The 21028-nt window shown below is 35.8% G+C and overlaps 2 protein-coding genes and 1 pseudogene across 4 annotated transcripts; 1 reads left to right on the top strand and 2 right to left on the bottom strand.

Moving 5' to 3' along the window:
- The first annotated feature begins 1590 nt into the window (after positions 1–1590).
- CPD (Cytochrome P450 superfamily protein) lies at positions 1591–7279 on the top strand. The gene is made up of 8 exons (XM_089602383.1): positions 1591–2429; positions 3783–3932; positions 4021–4266; positions 6015–6104; positions 6243–6321; positions 6395–6501; positions 6599–6732; positions 6831–7279. Exons 1-8 carry the CDS (start codon positions 1899–1901, stop codon positions 6949–6951), a joined length of 1458 nt encoding a protein of 485 aa, XP_089458509.1. The 5' UTR covers positions 1591–1898; the 3' UTR covers positions 6952–7279.
- Positions 7280–7306: 27 nt separating this feature from the next.
- Positions 7307–12617, bottom strand: MOS7 (nuclear pore complex protein-like protein). 2 transcript variants are annotated; one of them, XM_089602381.1, is made up of 9 exons: positions 12267–12617; positions 11675–11826; positions 11332–11454; positions 10786–10930; positions 10287–10348; positions 9803–10019; positions 8808–9719; positions 7994–8243; positions 7307–7823 (listed from the first exon to the last, which is right to left on the bottom strand). In XM_089602381.1, the coding sequence occupies exons 1-9, from the start codon at positions 12549–12551 to the stop codon at positions 7561–7563; spliced, it is 2409 nt and encodes an 802-aa protein (XP_089458507.1). In that variant the 5' UTR covers positions 12552–12617; the 3' UTR covers positions 7307–7560. The 2 variants fall into 2 exon arrangements, with proteins under 2 accessions (XP_089458507.1, XP_089458508.1); XM_089602382.1 differs by having other exon boundaries at positions 11675–11829; positions 12267–12379.
- A 4528-nt stretch (positions 12618–17145) lies between these two features.
- Positions 17146–19233, bottom strand: LOC149379637 (uncharacterized; annotated as a pseudogene). Its single transcript, XR_016294289.1, has 3 exons — positions 18706–19233; positions 18344–18612; positions 17146–17288 (listed from the first exon to the last, which is right to left on the bottom strand). The product of XR_016294289.1 is annotated as an uncharacterized LOC149379637 (transcript).
- Between the last annotated feature and the right edge of the window lie 1795 nt (positions 19234–21028).

Consider the following 21028-nt stretch of genomic DNA (forward strand, 5'->3'; position numbering starts at 1 on the left):
CTACACATTATTTTTCTAATTTTGTTTATTAATGTTCTTCACTCGAGTAACAATTATAAGTACATTATAGGAAACTTGAGAAACTAAGGTTCTTGAGACACTACCTCGAGGACTAAAATATGTTTAATGCATAAGTTTACTAATGTGAGTGTACAAAATTACCCTTTTATTTTTTAAGGTTATATGTTATTTTCTAAATTTTTGAAGATGTAGTATGTTTTTCAAAGTTTTGCATGTAATTTCTTTTAATATAATTTTTTGAATTTTTAACATGCGAGGGAAACAATCACTCCAAAAGGAGCTGGTTGTGCCAGAAAATTAATTGAACAAAAATCATCATAAAAAAATAAAATTAACCTTAAAAAATTAATGAAAAAACTATGCTAAAATTTTGAAAATCAAATCAACCCCCACTGTTTTTGTATAAACATATCTTCATCGTTTGTCTATATTTTTTTTGTTGCACTTTTTGGTAATTAAAGACTGGTTAAGATGATGCACTTCAGGTATGCTGGGCTTCATAAAATTATGAACATGAATCACAATATTAGAAAAATGTTCATTATTGCACTCGTTGATTACTAAGAATAATAGCCTTCTCTGACTTGTTGGTCGTTATTGCGAATGTCACAGCCCAAGAAAATGTTGGTGATGTTTGGATGACTGGTACACATATATAACGGTCTAACAAATGCATTTGATATAACGGTCTAACAAGATTAAACAGATATTGATTCAATCTTTGAGATTCATGCAAAGTATAAATGAAGAGACACCAAAGAGTCATCATCTAGAGCGGCGCGTGCTAAGAATACGAAATTGAAAGATAATAAAAATAATGATCAACAATTATTTATAAAATTAAGAGTTAGACGTATAAAATGATACTTAACACAGTCTTAATATTTGAGTAACAGCGCGCTGATGAACATAGGTTAATCGAAGTGCATGTGATCTCAACCATATTGTACGGTTCTCATATTTTGTATTTTCATAATTTTCAAGCGGCTAATACCTAATACCTATAAAAGATGTTGTTAGGACTCAATTATCAAGGCTGGCCATATTTTAATGCAATGGAACTGTTTAATCATTCTATAATAAATATGTCTGAATGAGAAGTCTAATTCTTTGTTTTTCTTTTTCTTTAATGAAGCAACCGTGACAAGGTCATACTCATATATGTAGTCAATGTTTCTAATAAATAAATTGTATTTTTATTAGTACACACATACATGCTGATTTCTTACTTAACAAGATTAATATCCGACAAAGTTTCCTTTTATAAAAAAAATAAGATTAATATCCTCTCTCTAACAGTGTTCGTCATCATCCTTATTCTCTTAGCTACCAAACTAACTAAACGCCAATAAGTGAAAATGTGACAAGTCTCTCTAATAAAATACACTCCATTAACTAACCTCCTAATAAAATTCCATCCATACTAATAATGCTAAGCACATACATTGGATCAGATTAGATTGTCCAAATCCGCTCCAATCCAACGGCTCAAAACCCCTCAAACTCTCACAGATTCACTTTTCTCACAAACGCTAACAAGCTCTCCCTTTCCAAACCCACATCACTCACAAGTCTTTATCTTCAGAGAGAAAAACAGAAAGAAAGGAAAAAAAAGAAACAAAACAAAACTCATTTCAAGTTTTCAACTAGAACTCAACCAAAAAAATATATAAAAAAATAAAATAAAATAAAACTTGTCAGATACGAAAATATCCGACATTAATTTTCCCGTCCTCTCTCTCCATCAGATTCTCACCCAGATCCTCCCTCGTGTGCTCTCTCTCTCTCTCTCATATAAACAATATATATACACACATATACATACACATATACACACACATAAACACCTCTCTCTCTCTCTCTGAGAAACCACAAAAATGACGATAGACACGGCAACAATACTGTTGACAACAATAGTGTCGTTGGCCGCGCTGGGAATAATGATCCGGCGGCGGAGAAGAACCCGAAAGCTTCCTCCGGGAAGCATGGGACTCCCGATCATCGGAGAGACCCTGCAACTGATCGCGGCGTACAAGACGGAGAATCCAGAACCGTTCATCGACGAGAGAATCGCCAAGTTCGGGACGATCTTCACGACGCACGTGTTCGGAGAGCCGACGGTGTTCTCGGCGGAGGCGGAGACGAACAGGTTCATACTCCAGAACGAAGGGAAGCTGTTCGAGTCGAGCTACCCGGCGTCGATTTCGAACCTGCTCGGAAAACACTCTCTGCTTCTCATGACTGGTTCGCTCCACAAACGCATGCATTCTCTCACAACCTCTTTCGCCAACTCGGCCATCATTCGGACTCATCTTCTTCCTGATATTGACCGACTTATTCGCCTCACTCTTCTCTCTTGGCCCTCTCATAACGGACTTCCTGTGTTTCTCATGGACGAGGCCAAAAAGGTCATTCCCTCTCTCTATTTTATATAAAGTTTGTTAGTTTATCACAACTTCACAACAATAGTGTTACATGTTACTCAGAAAATTACTATTCTTGAGTTGATTGCAAGTAAACGGATGAAAAAAATACACTCTCTCTCTCTCTCTCTCTCTCTCTCTCTCTCTTGCCTTTATCACAAATATTATTGAAAAAATTATTATTCTTGAGTCGTTATCGGATGAAAGAGGGAATACCATTTTTTTTTGGGTAATAGTTTTTAGTATAATCTTGTTCTAGTCATGTGTAATATATATTTCTAACTAATTTTTTTTTTGTAATAGTTTTACTCTCGATCATCGGATGAAACAGCATGTATAATATATATATTTCTAACTAGTCGTGTTTTTTTTTTTTTGAATTTCTCTTTCTCAATGATTAAGAGCATATGTTGACATTCTATTATATAACGTTACCATTACACTTGGAAGGTTTTTTTTTTTAAGAATATATATATATAGTGGGCGAGATGTTAGCAAGTGATATAAAAAAAATCATGTTTTATATATAAAACTAAAAATAAATTTATTTACTAGATGGGGGCCGGTTTAGTTCTTACTTCTAAGTAAGAAGACTTAAGATATTCTAACCTTTGATTTCAGAAGTAGTTTTGTTTTGTAATGATAAAGAGTATAAGAGAGAGAAAAAAAAATCGAGAATCGTTTGTTACTAATAATTTATATCCAAAAGTTATTCGTTTATTTTTTTTTATATATTTAAATAATATATAACGACAATTATACACGTAGCGAGTTGATGTGACAAAATATAAATATATATATATATATATATATATATATATATATATATATATTCTACATTGCTGTTTTGATCGAGTTTTTTTTAGTGTTAATCTTCTTCATTTTATTTCCCCTTGGCCTGGATTTAAATATTTTATTTGTTAACAATGATGTGTCTGTGTGTGTGGATTAGTCAATGTTAGTATTTTGTTGATATATATAGATATTGTTGGATTTGGGTGGTGTTGTGTAATAAATAAAGGAATTGTTGGTGAGTCAGACTCCACGGCGGTGCGAGTGGGTGGCATAAATACATGCATAATTACCATGTTACGACATTGATGCATATATATCCATCTCAAGCTATTAAATTATTACACTAAACTGTATATTATATCTTATGTAATATCATATTCACAACAACTCAACACGGGTATAATAATCATGTTATTCTCCTTTCTCCATCAATTATTATTCCTTTCCTTTTTCTTTTCCCTTCCCTTCCCTTCAAATCAAACTCTATTAATTTATTCTATGGTTTGGTGATTAATATTTTTTTTTTGTTTTTTTGTGGTAAAGATAACATTTGAGCTAGCCGTGAAACAGCTCATGAGCTTTGATCCGGGAGAGTGGACCGAGTCACTGAGGAAAGAGTACCTTTTAGTCATTGAAGGCTTTTTTACCGTTCCTTTCCCTCTCTTTTCCACCACTTACTGCCGAGCAATCAAAGTAAAAAAAATTACCTTTTATTTTACTGGACTACAATACGTCACACATGTTAAGTAGTAGAGTTTGATTATTTGATCTTGTTTTATAGGCGAGGAAAAAAGTGGCTGAAGCGTTGGGGTTGATAGTGAGGCAAAGAAGGAAAGAGAGCGAGTCCGGAGAGGTGAAAAACGACATGTTGGGTGCTCTTTTGGCGGGAAACGATGGATTCTCCGACGAACAAATTGTTGACTTTTTGTTGGCTTTGCTCGTCGCTGGCTACGAGACGACTTCAACGATCATGACTCTCGCAGTCAAATTCCTCACCGAGACACCTCTTGCTCTTGCTCAACTCAAGGTAAATTTAATTCACGTTTTCTATTATGAGGGAAAAAGTGGTTTAATTTCTTTATTTTTATTGTAATTGTCGATTTACAATACCTATGACTAACGAACGAATATGGACCATTAATTAAAAATAAATAGGAAGAAATAATCTAGTGACATTTAAAAAAAATTAATTCAATTGTGAATTGTGATAGTTCATTTTTATAATTATAATTATTATTATTATTATTATTATTATTATCATTATTATTGATAAGGGAAAATGATATATTTACTCGTTTATTTATTTTTAAATAATTTGTTTATAGTGTGATATATAGACCCACCATCATGTTAGGGTTCCTTAGGAACCTCATTTTCGTTATCTAAAAATTCTCGGCCGTATATAAAATAGGTATTTGACATATGAGTTTAAAGGAACCAAAAGAAGAGAAAAAAACAAACCCTACTTATTGATGTTCCACGTTCGTGCACATGCAACATCATTTCTTTTCCTTTTCGCCCTCTTTATTATTTCCCTTCTTTGCCTCTCATTTAATTCAAGTGATGTCATAATGTGGTCACTCAGTAGGTTTACAAGAAGCAAACACTATATATTATACGCTTTTGTGTTCCTCATAGAAAAATGTGACCTTGTGAAGTTGGTATCGATTCATACATACGCATGTGTAAATGCTTTAAAAAGCATCTGTTTTTTTTATTTAACTTCTATAAAATAAAATTTTAAGAAAATGTTTCCGTTTTGTTATACGTCAATCGATCTATTGGCCTAAGAATTCTATGGTAAGGTGGTCAAAAGTGGTGTAGGAATAGAGCAAAAACAGAAAAAGTAAATAGGAAAGTACAGAGCAGGAAAGTCAAAGTACAGTAAAGGTTTTATTATTATTATTATTATTTATTAATATTGTTTTGTTTTGGTGTTGTGTGAGAAAACCAACGGACAATATAATGCCTGTCCTCTGTAACTCTTTTCTTCTTATTTCGAAACTGCACGCTTTCCTTAAAGCTGTCTCTGTTTCCTCTTTCTTTCTTACACCTTAGACTTTTTTTTCACACTTTTTGCTTTTTTTTTTACGTTGTTGAAATGACTGAAGCACCCCTGAGTCAGAGCCCACGGGTGGTTGGGAATCGTGTGGTTATGATTTCTAGGTCGGATAATAGATCCAACGGTTGGGAGTGGCTCAGATTGTTAGCCTGTTTGAAAATAATTATTATGTCATAAACATGTTGTGGTAAAATATTACAATTTATTTACAACTACAAGGTTGTCATATATTGACAAAAATGGGTATTTTGTGATGCAGTATTAGTGTTCTTTCAAAAAAAGGGTATTGGTGTCTTACTTTAGTGATAGGAATAAATAAATAAATGAATATATAAAGGTTATGAGAAGAAAAATAGAAAGTATGATTTCTTTTTTCTTGGTGATAAGTTCCTTTATTTTTTAATCAATCAAGCTTTTGGTTATGTGGGACCATTTTTTGTTAAGGCCTCACATGGGATATGGTCCACTGTTCAAATAATGGGCTGTCAAGGCCCATGTATTTTTTTATTTTTTTTTGGATGACCCTATTTTTGCATTTCATTTTTTTGTGATAAAAAAAACGTGCACATAATTGAATCACTAGTTCTTAAAATAGCGAGGATTATTTTTTATTTTGTATGATTTTTTAAGTATCTCAAATTAGCTTTTACGTCTAAAGTGAAAACACCAAATTTGTTGTTATAATTTGTAATTTATTTTTGCTTGGTTCACAGGAGGAACATGATCAAATTCGAGCTAAAAAGAGGGACTCAATGGAGCCACTAGAATGGAGTGATTACAAGTCAATGCCCTTCACTCAGTGTGTAAGTATTTATGTATAGTGATCTTTTGACTCTTATTTTTTATTTTTAAGAAAACAGTAATTAAATAACTCAGCTTCACTATGATTCTTCGTTGAATATACCTCGTTATTTATTTTTCTTGTTATACTTGAAATTCAGGTGGTTAATGAGACCCTGCGTGTTGCAAACATAATTAGTGGAGTTTTCAGGCGAGCTATGACAGATATTAGCATCAAAGGTAAGATTTACATACTTTATACAAATTTATGGAATATGAAGAACAAAACTTTGAACCAAATGGAAATTCACAGGTTACACAATCCCAAAAGGATGGAAGGTTTTCGCATCGTTTCGGGCTGTGCATTTGGAGCAAGAACACTTTAAGGACGCTCGCACTTTTAACCCTTGGAGATGGCAGGTAAATTATAATGAATTATAAATCAAACCAAATTCATTCATCTTTATTCCATTTTTTTATCTTAAAAATTTAATTTTTGGTGGGCTTATTTTGACAGAACAACTCAGGAGGAACGAGCGGTTCTGCGAATGTGTTCACTCCGTTCGGAGGCGGTCCAAGGCTGTGCCCCGGCTATGAGCTCGCCAGAGTCGAACTCTCGGTTTTCCTTCACCATTTAACGACCGGTTACAGGTAACCGAAAACCCAATTTTATTTTATTTTTTCTCTCTTTTTTTTTCGGGGTAAATTGCTGAGTTTTTTTTTTTTTTTTTTTTGTGATGATCTGGCAGTTGGATTCCGGCGGAAGAGGACAAGCTTGTGTTCTTTCCAACCACAAGGACTCAGAAGAAATACCCGATCATTGTGAAGCGCAGGAATCCGATTTGCCCGGGTAAAGAGCAAGAGACCTGAAACACTTTGAGCGAAAGAGAGAATTTAAAATGGAAAGCAGGAAAAATGTTAGCTCAGCTGTAATCTTGATGTTTCGTATCCCATGGAATAAAACTAATAGCTCTTCTTTAATCAATTAACTAATTAATCAATCAATGTGTATATTAATTTATTATTTTCTTTCTTACCTGTGCTTTGAGCTGTTTCGGGGTGTTTGGTAAAAGTAGAATCTTGTGCCGCTTTCTTGTGCAGGAAGATATAATGATAGGCACATGATTCTAGAGACACTGGTTTGTGTAATTATGAACGCCATGTGTAAATCTATTTAAATGTATATTTCAGCGATTAACATAGTGTTCCCTTTCGAATCACATGATGTAGTACTAGGGAATAAAGAGCATAACAAACAGAGCGCAAATATTCATACAACATAAACAAGATAAATAAGCTAACTACTTATGATCCAACCACTTGGATAAATAAGCTAACTACTTATGATCCAACCACTTCATACGGATTCGGGTTCTTGTCCATAAACAAAAATAGACCCGAAATATCATCGTGTTTGAGCTCCGATGCAGAGCAGCTTCAACCGAATCTCGTTTATGCACTCCATACTAGAAGTGGGTGTCATCTTCTTGTTTCTCGGTTGTTCAGTGCGGACTCGAGAAGGTTGACCTTGTTAGAGTTGTCACTGTTGATGAGAGAGAGCTTCTGAAGTGAGGATTTCAGGTGGGAAATTTGGGAATCTTGGGCGCGACTTTTCCTCGCTGCAATCGCCTTTTGTTGGCTCGATGTTTTGCTGTTGGGAGATTGTGTATGCTTTTTCAACCTCGCGGTCAAAGAAGATATTGAAGTACGCAGAGCATCGATTTCAACTCCTCTAAACTGATCTGCGCACATAAAATGCCGGTGATGTTAAGAATCTTACACGAGAAATTTCAGAAAAAGAAAAAAATGAAATCGTGTATGGATTTATCCTTCCCCAAGGATTGATTAACTTCACGAGATATATATAAGTAAACAGGTTTGGTATAGTTGTAGAATACGTATGATTGATTACCAAGCTCAGACTTGAAATCCCGTTCGGCTTTAGACAGTGGTTTCTTGTGGGCCCCTGGCAAGTTTCGCAAGCGGTTCATCCGCTCTTCCAGAAAACCGTGGTGCTCAATTGCCTGACCAATTCGATCCTCCAAAGTCGACTGCTTTTTCTCAACTTTCAAAATCTTATCTTGTGCCTCGTCTAAACGGGCATGTTGGTCATCGATAATTCTCTTCAACTGAGCCCCGTGGTGCTTGAGTTCGAAGTAAACCTAATTATAAAGAAAAGATAAAGAAATTGTGTAAAACATTGAAAATTTATCATAGAAAAATATATCAGCTCACTACCATCATCGATTACCGAAACTCGTACCAATTGAATCTTGATAGCAAGTTGATTCACTGGGTTTGGCAAGTAACATACGTGGAAAGTCCAGGCGACGAGGAAAAGATAGGTGAATAAAAGCGGGAAGAAACTAAAACTAAAAGTAGCCTTAAAGGCAAGTTTGAAGATCGTCTGTCTCATAACATCAAGTTATTGTAACTACTATCATTCACATACAGTTACTTTGTTGTAACTATCATCATCAAGTTAACATGTTGCATAAGATTTCTGCACTTTGGGCAATTGGAATAGCTTACTTTTATCAACTTCAGCTATCATCCTTGTATTTAAACATCTAGGGCGATTGTTGAACAATTTTCAAACTAGAAAACATGTTTCATGGATATGCTAGGATTAAAAAGAGACCTATAAAGACTACCGTGCTTGGAGGAAAAAAAAAAAAAAAAAAAAGAAGAGAAATAGTGAACACGCTTCTAGTACTTTTACTAACCTTATGTGCGTATTCCACATAATTTTCATGGAAAAGCTTGAAGTACTGATGAAGCGTCGAACGGCCTTCGATAGAATCAGCGGCAACGGAGCGAAGATTCGAAGAAGCCTGAGGTAAGAGAACCACCTTAGGTCCGCCAAGGAGTTCTTTACTAATAATATCCGGCAAATCTCTCTCATTATGGTCTTCCGACCCGCTGGGCTTGCTTTCCCCGTCAACGTGCACCGGAAGCAAAAGGTCCCACGTTTTCATCTCCAACACAAAACACTCTCGCGAGCCCGTGACGCCCACAATCCACGAATACCCGAACGAATCCGAGAGCGACACAAACCCGCAAAGTGGCGACGGAGACGAGGTTTCGCCCGGGCACGTGCTCAAAACAGGATGCACAGACGGAGTCCTTCCGGCCCCGTTTTTCCCACTTGACTGGCTCGTGAACGGGAGAAAATGCAACACAACGGAATCTATACCTCCATCGTGAAGCGAATATATCCTTTCGGGCATCAAGGGATCGGAGAACAGTGCGATGAGAGAACCGCCTTCTGGGTTCTTCGGAAGAGCCAGATCTACGATTGCAAGTCCCAACAAAGGAGGCGTGTGCCCTAACCAGACGGTGTTATCGTCTGGTGTCGTGACGGAACGACCGTCGGGGATTGACTCGCAAATCATGGCCAAACCGTGGATAACATCGTGCGAGTTGACACGGACACGTGGCGGACTACCAACGCTCCAGACCGGCTGGATTTCATCGGCCAAGGCATCGATTTGCAACTGCCCGCCACTCCAGGCAGTCACCAATATCGAGTCTTTGCTGACCGTGTTATACATGAAACTGACTGCACGGCCTTCACACTCTGCGCCGCGAATGGCTAAGTCTTCATCGTTGCCATGGCACACTTTTTTTAAAGGACCCTGGATCATATGCATTAAATGCTTCAGTTGAAGAGTATGGAAGCAAGCATAGGAATTCAATCATGAACACACACTATCTATACCTGCAAAGAAAGTGATGCATCAAATAAAGCATGAGGACGAGCTCTTAAAGCAGAGAGGTCTATGCCCTCTGACTTTTCACTCATTAAATCTGGAAATGTTCCTTCCAACCAAGAAATTGCCAGACTAGAATTGTTAACTGCGACTGAATTCGTTGAGTTGAGGCCAAATGTGTGAGCATCGCTGTACATCTCCATTATAGACTCCCATTTGTAGACGCTGTTGCAACAGAAAGCATATCAGCACACACAGTTTAGCGGGACGTGTATAACATAAAGAAACTTGATCTAATTATGCAGCTAATAACAGGTCGAACTCCTCTATATGCCAGATTTCATATACGCAAAACAATTAGAAGCATAAAACTTTATTATCACATGATAGGATTAACAGAATTATGAATATTATTTGTCAAAATATGTTAATCTGTATGATCATAGAAATCTTTTTTAGAAATGAGAAAGGCACAAATGAGGGGATAAATACCTTCCAAAAGGAACAACCGGACAGAGGATGTAAACTGAACCATCAGTGAATAAAATAAAGACCTGTACAATGTTGCGAAGTAAGTCATCAACAATTTAAAGTTTATTAATCTACATGGACATTTCCAAAGATAATAAGAAGACTTAATAACCTCCATCATTTACAGGTGCAAAAGGATCTCAACATGACAATCAGCAAGGCCATAAGATAAACAAAAGGTTGTGACAAATGAAAAAGAGATAATCATAATGAAATGCAATTACATAATCTTGTAAGTTATACCCTAAAAAGGAAAGAAAGAAAAAATACGAAACATGACAAAGTAATATGCTCATTAATCAATTCGACAAAAAAAATGTACTATCAAATGATAATCATAATGACAAGGAACTACATAATCTTGTAAGTTGACCTTAAAAGGGAAAGAAAGAAAAAAAATATAAAACAGCAGAAAGAAATATAGTCATTAGTCAATTTGACTCAGACAAATGATACTTACAGTAAACCTATCCCACAAGTGGTCACCACCAAACGAGAAATCAACAGGGCAAATTGATGTTGCCTTTCTGTGTCGTCCACGTTCTGCGGGCTGTAGATAGTACTCTTGCTCTGGTTGGACAATATCTGCAGACAAATCAAATATCCTACAAAACAATGCCAAACACGATATGTTAACGAAATCCGCATCATGACTTCACACTAATCAATAGATAAAAAGCTAACTGAAGCGCACAGGTTAGCATGTAGCCAGCCACTTTCCCCATTATGAACCAACTCAACTAGACTCCGCTGAAATTGCGATTGGTATCGAGAACTGATATCATAATGTATTAAAAGTCGGAATTTTTTTTTCCAAGCATAATATGCTCTGTATGCCTTTCCGATGTTCTTACTTAAAACTTCCGTGTAAATATTATTCCAACCATCCATTTTTAGCAGTTTCTCTCCGTTCGAACCCAAAATATAGCTACTTATGTCACCAATGTGTTCAGTGTACCGACATGCCACACAATAACCAAAAATCCCAAAGAATAAATTGATATACCTGAAAACCGAATCCGAAGATAGAACTCCCAGATGAGTGTCGCTGTAAGGGTGCCACAAAGCCTGAAGAACGCGAATTGCGCTGCCGACCTCGGAATATATTTGTGAGCCAACATAAACAGTCCTGCAAAGTGTAGTGTAACGATTGTGACGTTGATAATATTCTTCCCAACCCTCCAAGAAAAACTATAAATTCTACTATATGATACTTCATGACAAATTTTCATATGATAAAACTCAATCTTCCATTATTTAGGAATTCGATAGATCGCTAAAAAGTTGCATAATTAATAAATCAATACGCTAAAGGATTGGATTCTACAACGCATAAAAGTTTCCCATACCTGCAAATTGTGGCATTCTCTTTGGAAGAAGAACATCCATAGAGATACATCACACACTGAGAATCTGAGCCAGCGAGCAACATCGCCGACCCGTTCCTATTAATTGAAATTCTGAGTACTTCAAACTTTATCTCCACATCGGGTCGCAATACCTACTGAGTTACAAGAGTTATTGAATGAGGCGATTAAAAGTAAGAGCATGTAACAAAAATTTCAGATCGGTTGTGTATTTTGTCTCACTTTCTCGGCAACCAAAGACCTATGAAAACGAAATTCAGTAAATGGAAGTTATAGAGGGTCAGAAACTCAAATTCAATACAAGTTCATGTTCAAGCATACAAATTTTTCTTGGGCTTAAAAAAAAAAACAAATTGTATGCGAATATCATTGTATCTCACTCATTCTATTTTCCTTCACTTTCTCCACAGCCAAAATCTACTCAACTAAGACAATCATTGCAAATTTACGAGAAAACATCATCCATACTTACCTCACTCGTTGTCTTTCTAACACTTAATCGGCAACCAAACACCAGAGAGATAAAGCGAAACTTTAAGAGAGAGAGAGAGAGAGAGAGAGAGAGAGAGTTCACCTTAGAAAGCGAAGAGGCAAGAACTGAGGTCGGTTCAGGATCTCCGAGGCGGACGGAGATCCGGCGAAGGCTGAGGTCGTCTGAGTCCCAGAAATAGAGCCGAGAATCGCCGTCCCAAGCAATGAGGTTTCTCGGGGAACGTACGGAACCGGAATGGGGATTTTTGGCGGCGGCAGTGGAAAAGACGGGGTGGTTCTTCAGGGGAAGCCATTCGATGTCTTTTTGGGGCGTCGAGGACGGTGCTTCGTCGGATTTTGGGTCCGTCAAGTCGAAGTTGAACCTCATTTTCGCGCTCTACGGCCAAAGCTGAGAGTGAGAGTCCTTGATACTTTTTTTTTTAAAAAAACCCTGGTTTCGTGTTTTTTTTTTTCTTTTTTTCTTTTTTTGTGTTCAGGGAAGACTATAGTTGCAGAATCTACGACGTCCTTTCACGTCTGAATGACCGATGTCGTTTATATAGACCGCCACTTTTTTGTTGCCCCATATATATAATTAGATATAAATTTAATTTTAATATGGGATATTTGTATTCACCCTATGAAATCCAATCGGTTCAAGAACGGTAACCACGCCGCAATAAAGCTCCACATGGAAAAATCTTATTATTGGTAGAGTGGATTAGAACTATTTCGAGGCGGTTATAAAAAATCTTGAGTTCGACGATCAATGGATCTCGAAGATTATGCTTTGCATGACATGTATGTTTATACCTTCAACCTTACGGGAAGTTAGTGGCATCGATCACTTAAAGAGGTCTCTGTCAAGGTGACCTATCGTTTCTATTTTTCTTCAAGTTTTGTTATGAAAGCCTTTCGGTTGTTTTAAAGAAGGATAAGACTAAAAGGGGTGTTTCGGAGTCATATTCAGTCTTTCGAGTGTATCACATTCTATTTTCCAACAAAGACTAGTATTCTTCCAAGCAAATGTGCAAAATGTGACGTCAATTATGAGATGCCTAGACGGGTATGAGCTAGCCTACAATCAAATAGCAAACTATGATAAGTCCATAATCAAATTATGCTCCGAACGAATGATGATATTGAAAAATACTCGCCAATCTCTTGAAAGCGAATACAACAGATAATCTTGACACCTACTTGGAGCTTCCCAAATTGTTAAGTAGGAAAAAGAAAGAGTCATTTGCGTTTGTACTAGAAAAGGTTTGGAGCAAGATTCGAGAATGGAAAATCGGGATCTTCTCTTCAGCCAAGTCATTCTTGCAAAGAAATCTTGGTGCCTCCTCCGATACCTTGGAGGCTTATCGGCGACAGAGAACAAGATGAAATTATCGATGACAAGTGGATTATGATACCTAAGGTATTCAACATCAACGAGCCACTGTTGTTGCCTCCCGACATGAAGGTAGCATAGCTTAAGCAACCAAATGGTGTGTGGGACTCTGAATGGATCCACACAATATTCTCACTAGTTGATGCAGATCGAATCATAACTATCCTATGCGGTAGCTCCTTTCGGAGGACATACTTGTATGGCATTACATGATTGATGAAGAATTGTGTGAAGATCGAGTATTACATGGCCCAGGACTATAAAGAGGATGCAATTTTGTCTAGCTTTAAAATGGAAACAAGATGGTTGTCGGTTATGTGGAAAGCTAAGATCCCTCTTAAGGAAAAACTATTTTGTTTGAAAAATGTGTAGAAATTGGATTCACGCACATGCAAACTTTTGGAGGCAAAATATTATAGCCAATGACCAATGTTTGGGGAGCGGATAGGGGCCGAAGACTTGCTTCTACATACTTTGGGGCTGTCGAGAGGCGGATAAATTTTAGAAGGCGGCGGGGATTATGCACGGTCCTAGGGTAAGTGAGACATGAAAAATCCATGGCAATTAGAAGGGGCTCAAACCCAAAGAAATCGAACTGATTGACTTTTAGTTCTTTCTTACCATCACTTGAAAAACATTGACCCATGTCAATAAATGGGTTATGGGGAAGAGAAGATAGAAAGGTGAGGAAAATGTGGAGTGGACTACGGCCTACCTCCGGGATTTTTAGCTTAGTAACAAGCAAAAAACCTCATTAAGAACGAAGCAACATGCACTTAGTACCCCTGGACAGATACACCATGGTTATTCCGGTTAACAAAGGTAGGTTACTTGCCTCTGCAATAATTGCCTTCAACCAACCTTTGAATCCAGTAGAGGTGGAAGCAAAGGCCATAGATTTTGGTCTCTAGAATTGGGGTAGAGTTCCAGTTGAGTAGGGTTTAAATCCAATCGGACTGTCTCCAGGAGGTATTGGTCATCAAGCAGAGAATAAACAGATGACAAAGATGGATTTGCTCGTGGAGGAGATTATGGAGTTTCATGGGTACCTTGAAAATCTCCATATATCCTTCATCCCGCGACATGTCAGTCCACGAACTAGATAAATGTGCTCTATGTTTTTTGTAACTATGGTTGATAATCCTCTTTAGATGTACCAAAATAATGAGGGTGATTTGTCATATTAATGCAATTTATGTTGATTTACTAAAAAAGTCTCAAAATTAATTAAATCTTGAGTTCCAAACGAGTATATTTAAGTTTGAGCTCTTAAATAATTTTATTGTAATAAATTTTAAATGATTTTGTGAGTTCTGAATGAGCTCGAGCTCAATAGCTCGATAAAAAAATTCTAACTAGCTTTAAACTATACAAGTTCAACTTGACCTCTAGAGGAACAAGGTTAAAATTCGATCTCCAAGTTTTCAAGTTTTATGAAATTTGAGCTTGAGCTCGAACTCGATTTTTTTTTTTTTTTTTAATGAGCCAAATGGATGCATTCAAATACTCCTCGGCTCGTTCATACTATTTAATATACATCCTTGTCATTCATTTAATAAAGCAAATCTGGTATCAAAACCGTGTTAACCAAAACATTTTTCACGGAACTGTAGCAAAGACTTTGACATATATCACACATCTTCCTAAATTGTCAAATTATAATAAAAACATTTTAGGGACCTTCATTGCAGCCACTAAACATTTTTTTCCGCATACAGTCAAACATTTGGCTGTGACGAAGTTTCTTTGTATCAAAATAATTACGTCACAATACAGGGATTGGGCTTCAAAATTGAACCATATACAATTTATCATTCATTAGTGTGTTTTGAAAAATATGAATTATTGTCCTACAAAACACGTGATTGCACACTTTCTTTCTCCCCGAATACAAAATTTTTGAAAACATGAAAAAGAAAAGCACTAAATAAGGAGCAAGTAGAAAACTTGGTACACATTTTCCAATCATTTTTATTTTAATGGACAGAGCGACTCGAGAGTATGGGAAAGTTGTATAAGCAGTTACAGAGCATGGTGAACCGTTAAAAGGCCATACTTATTTATCTTTATTTTTTTGCAGATTTTTTTTTTTCCTCCTCACAAACAAACGGAAAGGAAAATTATAGTGATTAGGAATGGAACAGAAACATGCCAAGTTTGACAAAGGGATCAAATAACTGTGCCTAAAAATTTAATTTGCCAAATCGGAAACTGCTTCTAGTTCTACATGAATCTTTCAGAAGTCATACCAGATGACTTTTTCTTCTTCAGCTATTTAATACACCATTATGAGAGGAAAAAAAAAAAATACTGTACGACGTTTGGTTCGATGTCGTTTTCACTATTAATTAACTACCTACGTGAAAAAGCTATGTGAATAATGTTCACTTTTTCTTTTCCCTTCCCTTCGCTTATTTTGTCAATTGAAAATGGAAAAATATCAATAGTATCCATCGTGTTTAATCGAAATGCGAAATTTATCCCCTTTATTTTTAGAAATATATGACATATCCATTCAGTTTAATATAAATGACACATGCCTCCCTTAAAAAATGTTATATTACAAATATCACCGTTTTCGTTTATTTTTTACAAAAAATAATTTAAACTCCAAAAAACACCCTTAATAGAAATATTTATTTACTATTTTATTAAAAAAAATCAAAATCTATCTTTATAAAAAAAATCCTTAACTTTTTATAAAGAAATTTTTTAATTTAATTTTTTTTATATAGAATAGAAAATAAAAAATTATTCCATTAGGGTATTTTGAAGAGTTCAAATTATTTTTTTGTAAAAATAAACGAAAAATTGTGATATTTATAATATAACATTTTTTTAGGAGATGTATATGTTATTTATATTAAACTGAAAGGATATGTCTGATATTTCTAAAAATAAAGGGAATAAATCTCGCATTTCGATTAAATACGAGATACTCTTGATATTTTCCCATTGAAAAGTGATGTTCATTTTGGACTGTGGATCCCACATATTTGCCGACTATTTCTCTACGTTGATCATTCTCCGTTGAAGCTAGGGATGAAACTTAAACGTATGGCTAATATTAATCCAAATTCATGATTTAGCATCAGAGTGCTTGGTATTAATAATACATTTTCGCACACACACACCATGATATAGTTCAAAATTTCTCTAACTAGTTTTTTTTGCTCTATAGAAGTGTAACTGTACTGTACATTTTGGTTGGGTATAAAAATAAAAATAAAAGAAAGCCTCTATAACGCTACACAACCACAATTCACAGAACATACATAAAGCATGTCTCAAGTGGTTATGAGGTTCATTTGTCTGTTGTTGTCTGTAAGTGTTTGCTGTACATTCCAGTCTTCAGTTTTGCCGATTTTTCCTTCTTGAAAAAAAAAATCTGCAGAGAGACAAACAGAAAAACGTTTTTCATTACAATTCAATTCTGATGATGATGTGTTGCTGAGTCAATAATGAGTCACATTCTGAGCCACTTGGTCGCGAGTGAGTGACCACATGGGTGATGTCAATCAACCAGGCACTAAAACAATAAATAAAGATATGATATTTAATTTAGAATAGATAGAGCTTTTACCTGAAAACCCAAGACTTTCAAAGGCCAAATTGAGAAGATTGTTTAGCTGGTGGTGAAATTAGTGGAACAAAAAATTTGGTTTTGTTACTTTGCTCTTTTTTCTTTGAGAAGCCTGTCGACCTAGGAAACCCATTCTTGCAAGCTGAAACCTGCATACATAAAATATAAAATAAAATAAATTCATTGAGCAAGATTAAACAAAACGAGCTTATGGGAATTTTTTATTTTTATTTTTGGGTATTCCTAGATCAAATCCCTGTCGTTTGAAAGGAATATAAAATTTAACCTCAATAGAGTCTAGTCTAGTGGGAAACCCAACCACATGATTATGAATATATATGAATTAGAGAAGATTCTGAATTTCTGATTGAACGAGGAGAATTAAAATATATTATTAAGCGGAGACAATATGTGGGCACAGTTTTCAAATGGTATCGGTCAAAATAATCCAACAACAAGTTGCCGTTTTCTTGGCATCATATATTCCTTGACATATTATTCAAAATTGGTTCATTTGACAGCAGAGAGTCATACCAAAAACTTTGAACTTAAAAAGGGTATGGTATATTTCAAATCTTCAATTAAGTGAAAGTTAAGATATATATTCGCATACTACCATATCTATTCTATATTAATTACTCTAAAGAAATTCCACACTTTACATAATATATACATATTATATTGTAATTAAAACTTATAGTAGAAGTTTGAACTTGCAACATGATCTCTTTAATATCTAATAAATTCGGATGGAATGGAATCCAAACAACTCGAAAATTACGGAATTTTCACACTAATACTGAGAATACGGAGCTTTTTCACAAACATGTGCAAAGTCATAGCTCTCGAACACAAAAATATTCTCCTATTCTTAGAAGCAGAAGAAAAAAAAATATCTATTTTTATTTTACTATCCTTTGAAATTTCCCTAAACACAAAATTGACCTTCCAGAAGAACAATAAATTTCAATTCTATTTACAGTCACACATCGCATTAACAAATGAAATTTCCTTCTTCTTTCGTGTAAATTTATCACAGTGGGATGGGAATGGGACCAAAACCAAGAATATTGATTTCTCTCTTAAATTAAAATCTTCCTTATTCTTCAATTAAGTCGTGAAACGGACAACACAACACCCAATTAAATAATCAAAGAAAAATGGAAAGTTAAAAAAAAAAAAAAAAAAAAAAAAAAGTACTCACAGCTTCAATGTCGATTTTGAAGACCCAAAGCTTTCGTCTTTCTCTGCAACTCGTTCTGTACGCGACGACGATGTGTCCAACGGCCAAAGCAAGAGAGCAGACGAACAAAGCCATCTCTGTTGCCCTAAAATACCTTCCTTGACCAACACTACTAAACACGTACGAAGCTTTATACGACACGAAAACCAGAGACGACACAGAGCACACCGTCGTTATCCCCAAATACGGTCCTCTCGAAAGACTAGGTCCGTCGCAAAATCCATAAACACCTTAAAAAAAAAAACAAATAACAAAACTAAGAAAAAAAAATTCGTTTACGCGTATGAGAAATCGAGAATCCACGGTTGTGTGTATAAACGTACAGAGTATGATGATTGATCTGAGAATCGATATGAGCGGGATATCGATGAGCGAGGATCGGAAATCGTAGTTTCTGAAGTGAAACGACAGCGTTTCGATCGGAGACGACGATGAGGAAGGAGGAGCGCGAGAAATCGCGGCGGAGAGAATCGCAGAAGGAAGGAGAGCGTCGGCGAGGACGAGAAACACTGGAGCAGAGACGATGAGCAGAGAGACGAGCATGGTTAAGAGGAAGAAGACGGTCTTCAAAACCCTAACCAATCTCTTCGATTTCTCCTCCTTCGTGAAAAACCCCATGCTTGAACCTTCTAACCTTTTTTTTATGTACAAAAACGGCCCTAATTTTTTTTTTTGGTGGGTGTGTTGGAGTGTTTTGACTGGAAATTGAAGAAGAGTGGGTTTGTATATATATATATATATATAAAAAAAAAAGTTTGAAAATTTATTGGTCAAAATATTTTTTCTGGGAGTCTTCTTGAGAACCCCCTGGTGATTCCTTTTTTTTTTTTTTTTTTTTAAATGGTTATATTTGTAATTTGTGTATCTACTATCTACACAATGCTAACGGCAATACCTAGACGCCTTTATAACGGCGACAAGTTATATAATTTTTTTTCCTTAATTAATACGTATTGATTAAATTGTATTCCTAGATATTTTAATCAAATTAATTGATGTTGATTACGTTAACTTAAGCCAAGGTTGAATCGTGTGTGAGTTTGGCTGCTGAGGCGTGGCCGTGGGTAAACGCGCAAGAAAAATGTGGTACTTTGAATTGTGACATACACGTGATGTGAGTTACTTAGGGGGTTAAACCCATACGGTTATAGTTATAGAAATATAAAGGTTAGACTTTAGAGCATAGATTGAAGATCTTAAATATGATTTTTTTTTTTTTAGAACATTGCACGGGGCTTTCATTAGATATTGGGTAAAATACTCTCGATTACAGAAGAAAAATAACACGATTTATCAAGGACCTAAGTCGGAATGAATCTAATACTAAGTACATATAATCGCTCATATTGTGCACGTTTCCCACAAAAGGAAAAACGGATAGCACATTTACCTTCGAGCACTCATAAAACTCTTTCAAAATACCCATAATAGTTTATGGAAAAACCCACTCAACCGTGATCCGATAACCATGAAGAAGACAAATCTTCAACCTGTATAAATCAACATCTAACAGGATACCCAACATAGAGAGGGGGATGACGGCTATTCCATCTCCCATCAAATATAAAACTGGAAGCAAACAGCCACAATATAAAATATCTGACCAATTAGAAAGGGGAATAAAAGTCATACAACAATAAACACCCAAAAGAAGCAAGAAAAGAATCAACACCGAAGACATTACAAGAACAAGGGAACTGAGGAAGTCGGGCCACGTTGACGGTGTTCTTCCAAAGCACACAAGGACTTGAAGGACACAGCTTGTCAACTCGGAACGCCGAATCTGCACGAAGGCGATGGTGGAACTGAGGAGTGGTTGCTCTCCGTTGACGGTGAAGACGAAGATGGTCGTCGCCGCGCGTCCCCTACATCCTAGCACCCAAAGACGGCAGTGATGAACGAGGTCAGAGAAGAAGAAGCTCCAAAAAAAAGTGCCACAATAGATGACCAGTGATGTCGTCGAAATAGCCACGAAACTAGGCAGAGAGGAAAAGAAAACATATATAGATAAAAACTAAAAATAGAGAAGGAAAACAAAAAAAAATGAACCCCAAAAAATTACTCAGGAAATTAGGAGGGGGAGGGGGGCAGCAACAAATATTTTTTAGGGTTATAGAGTTTCAAAGCGTTGGGAGCGAGAGAGCATTTTTAGGGCGGTTAATTTTTTTTCTTAGCCAATTTTTAAATATGATTAAAGTATAGCGGGTTAACATGTCGTGAAATTTATTTTATGTACTCGTATGCGCACTCGTTTAAATATTAAGTGATATTATTTGTTTATTCGTTAAATTGTTTCAAACAGAAATAACCTAACCTCTTAAATCAGATTAATGCGTGAATAAACGGGTATCAAGTAATAATTTAGTCCCGAGTTTGCGTAGATACAAAGTTTATTAATAAAAAATGGTAGTCGGAATCAAGAATTATGCATAGTTTTTTTTTTCAAATTTAGGAAAGTGAGATAAAAACATTTATTCAATTTATAAAAACAATGAACATTAACTTAATTATGCATATTGTGATAAATTATACCGAAGTTCTCATTTACCTCGACATTTGTCAAGAAATTACTAACAAAGTCATACTTGTCCCTAAACTTGTTCAAGTTCATCTTACACGTGATTGACCTGAAATGCTTCTTTAACA

The sequence above is a fragment of the Urtica dioica genome, chromosome 12 (assembly GCF_054948205.1).
Source record: "Urtica dioica subsp. dioica isolate 48M chromosome 12, U.dioica_male_clone48M_v1_H2, whole genome shotgun sequence".
NCBI lineage: Eukaryota > Viridiplantae > Streptophyta > Magnoliopsida > Rosales > Urticaceae > Urtica > Urtica dioica.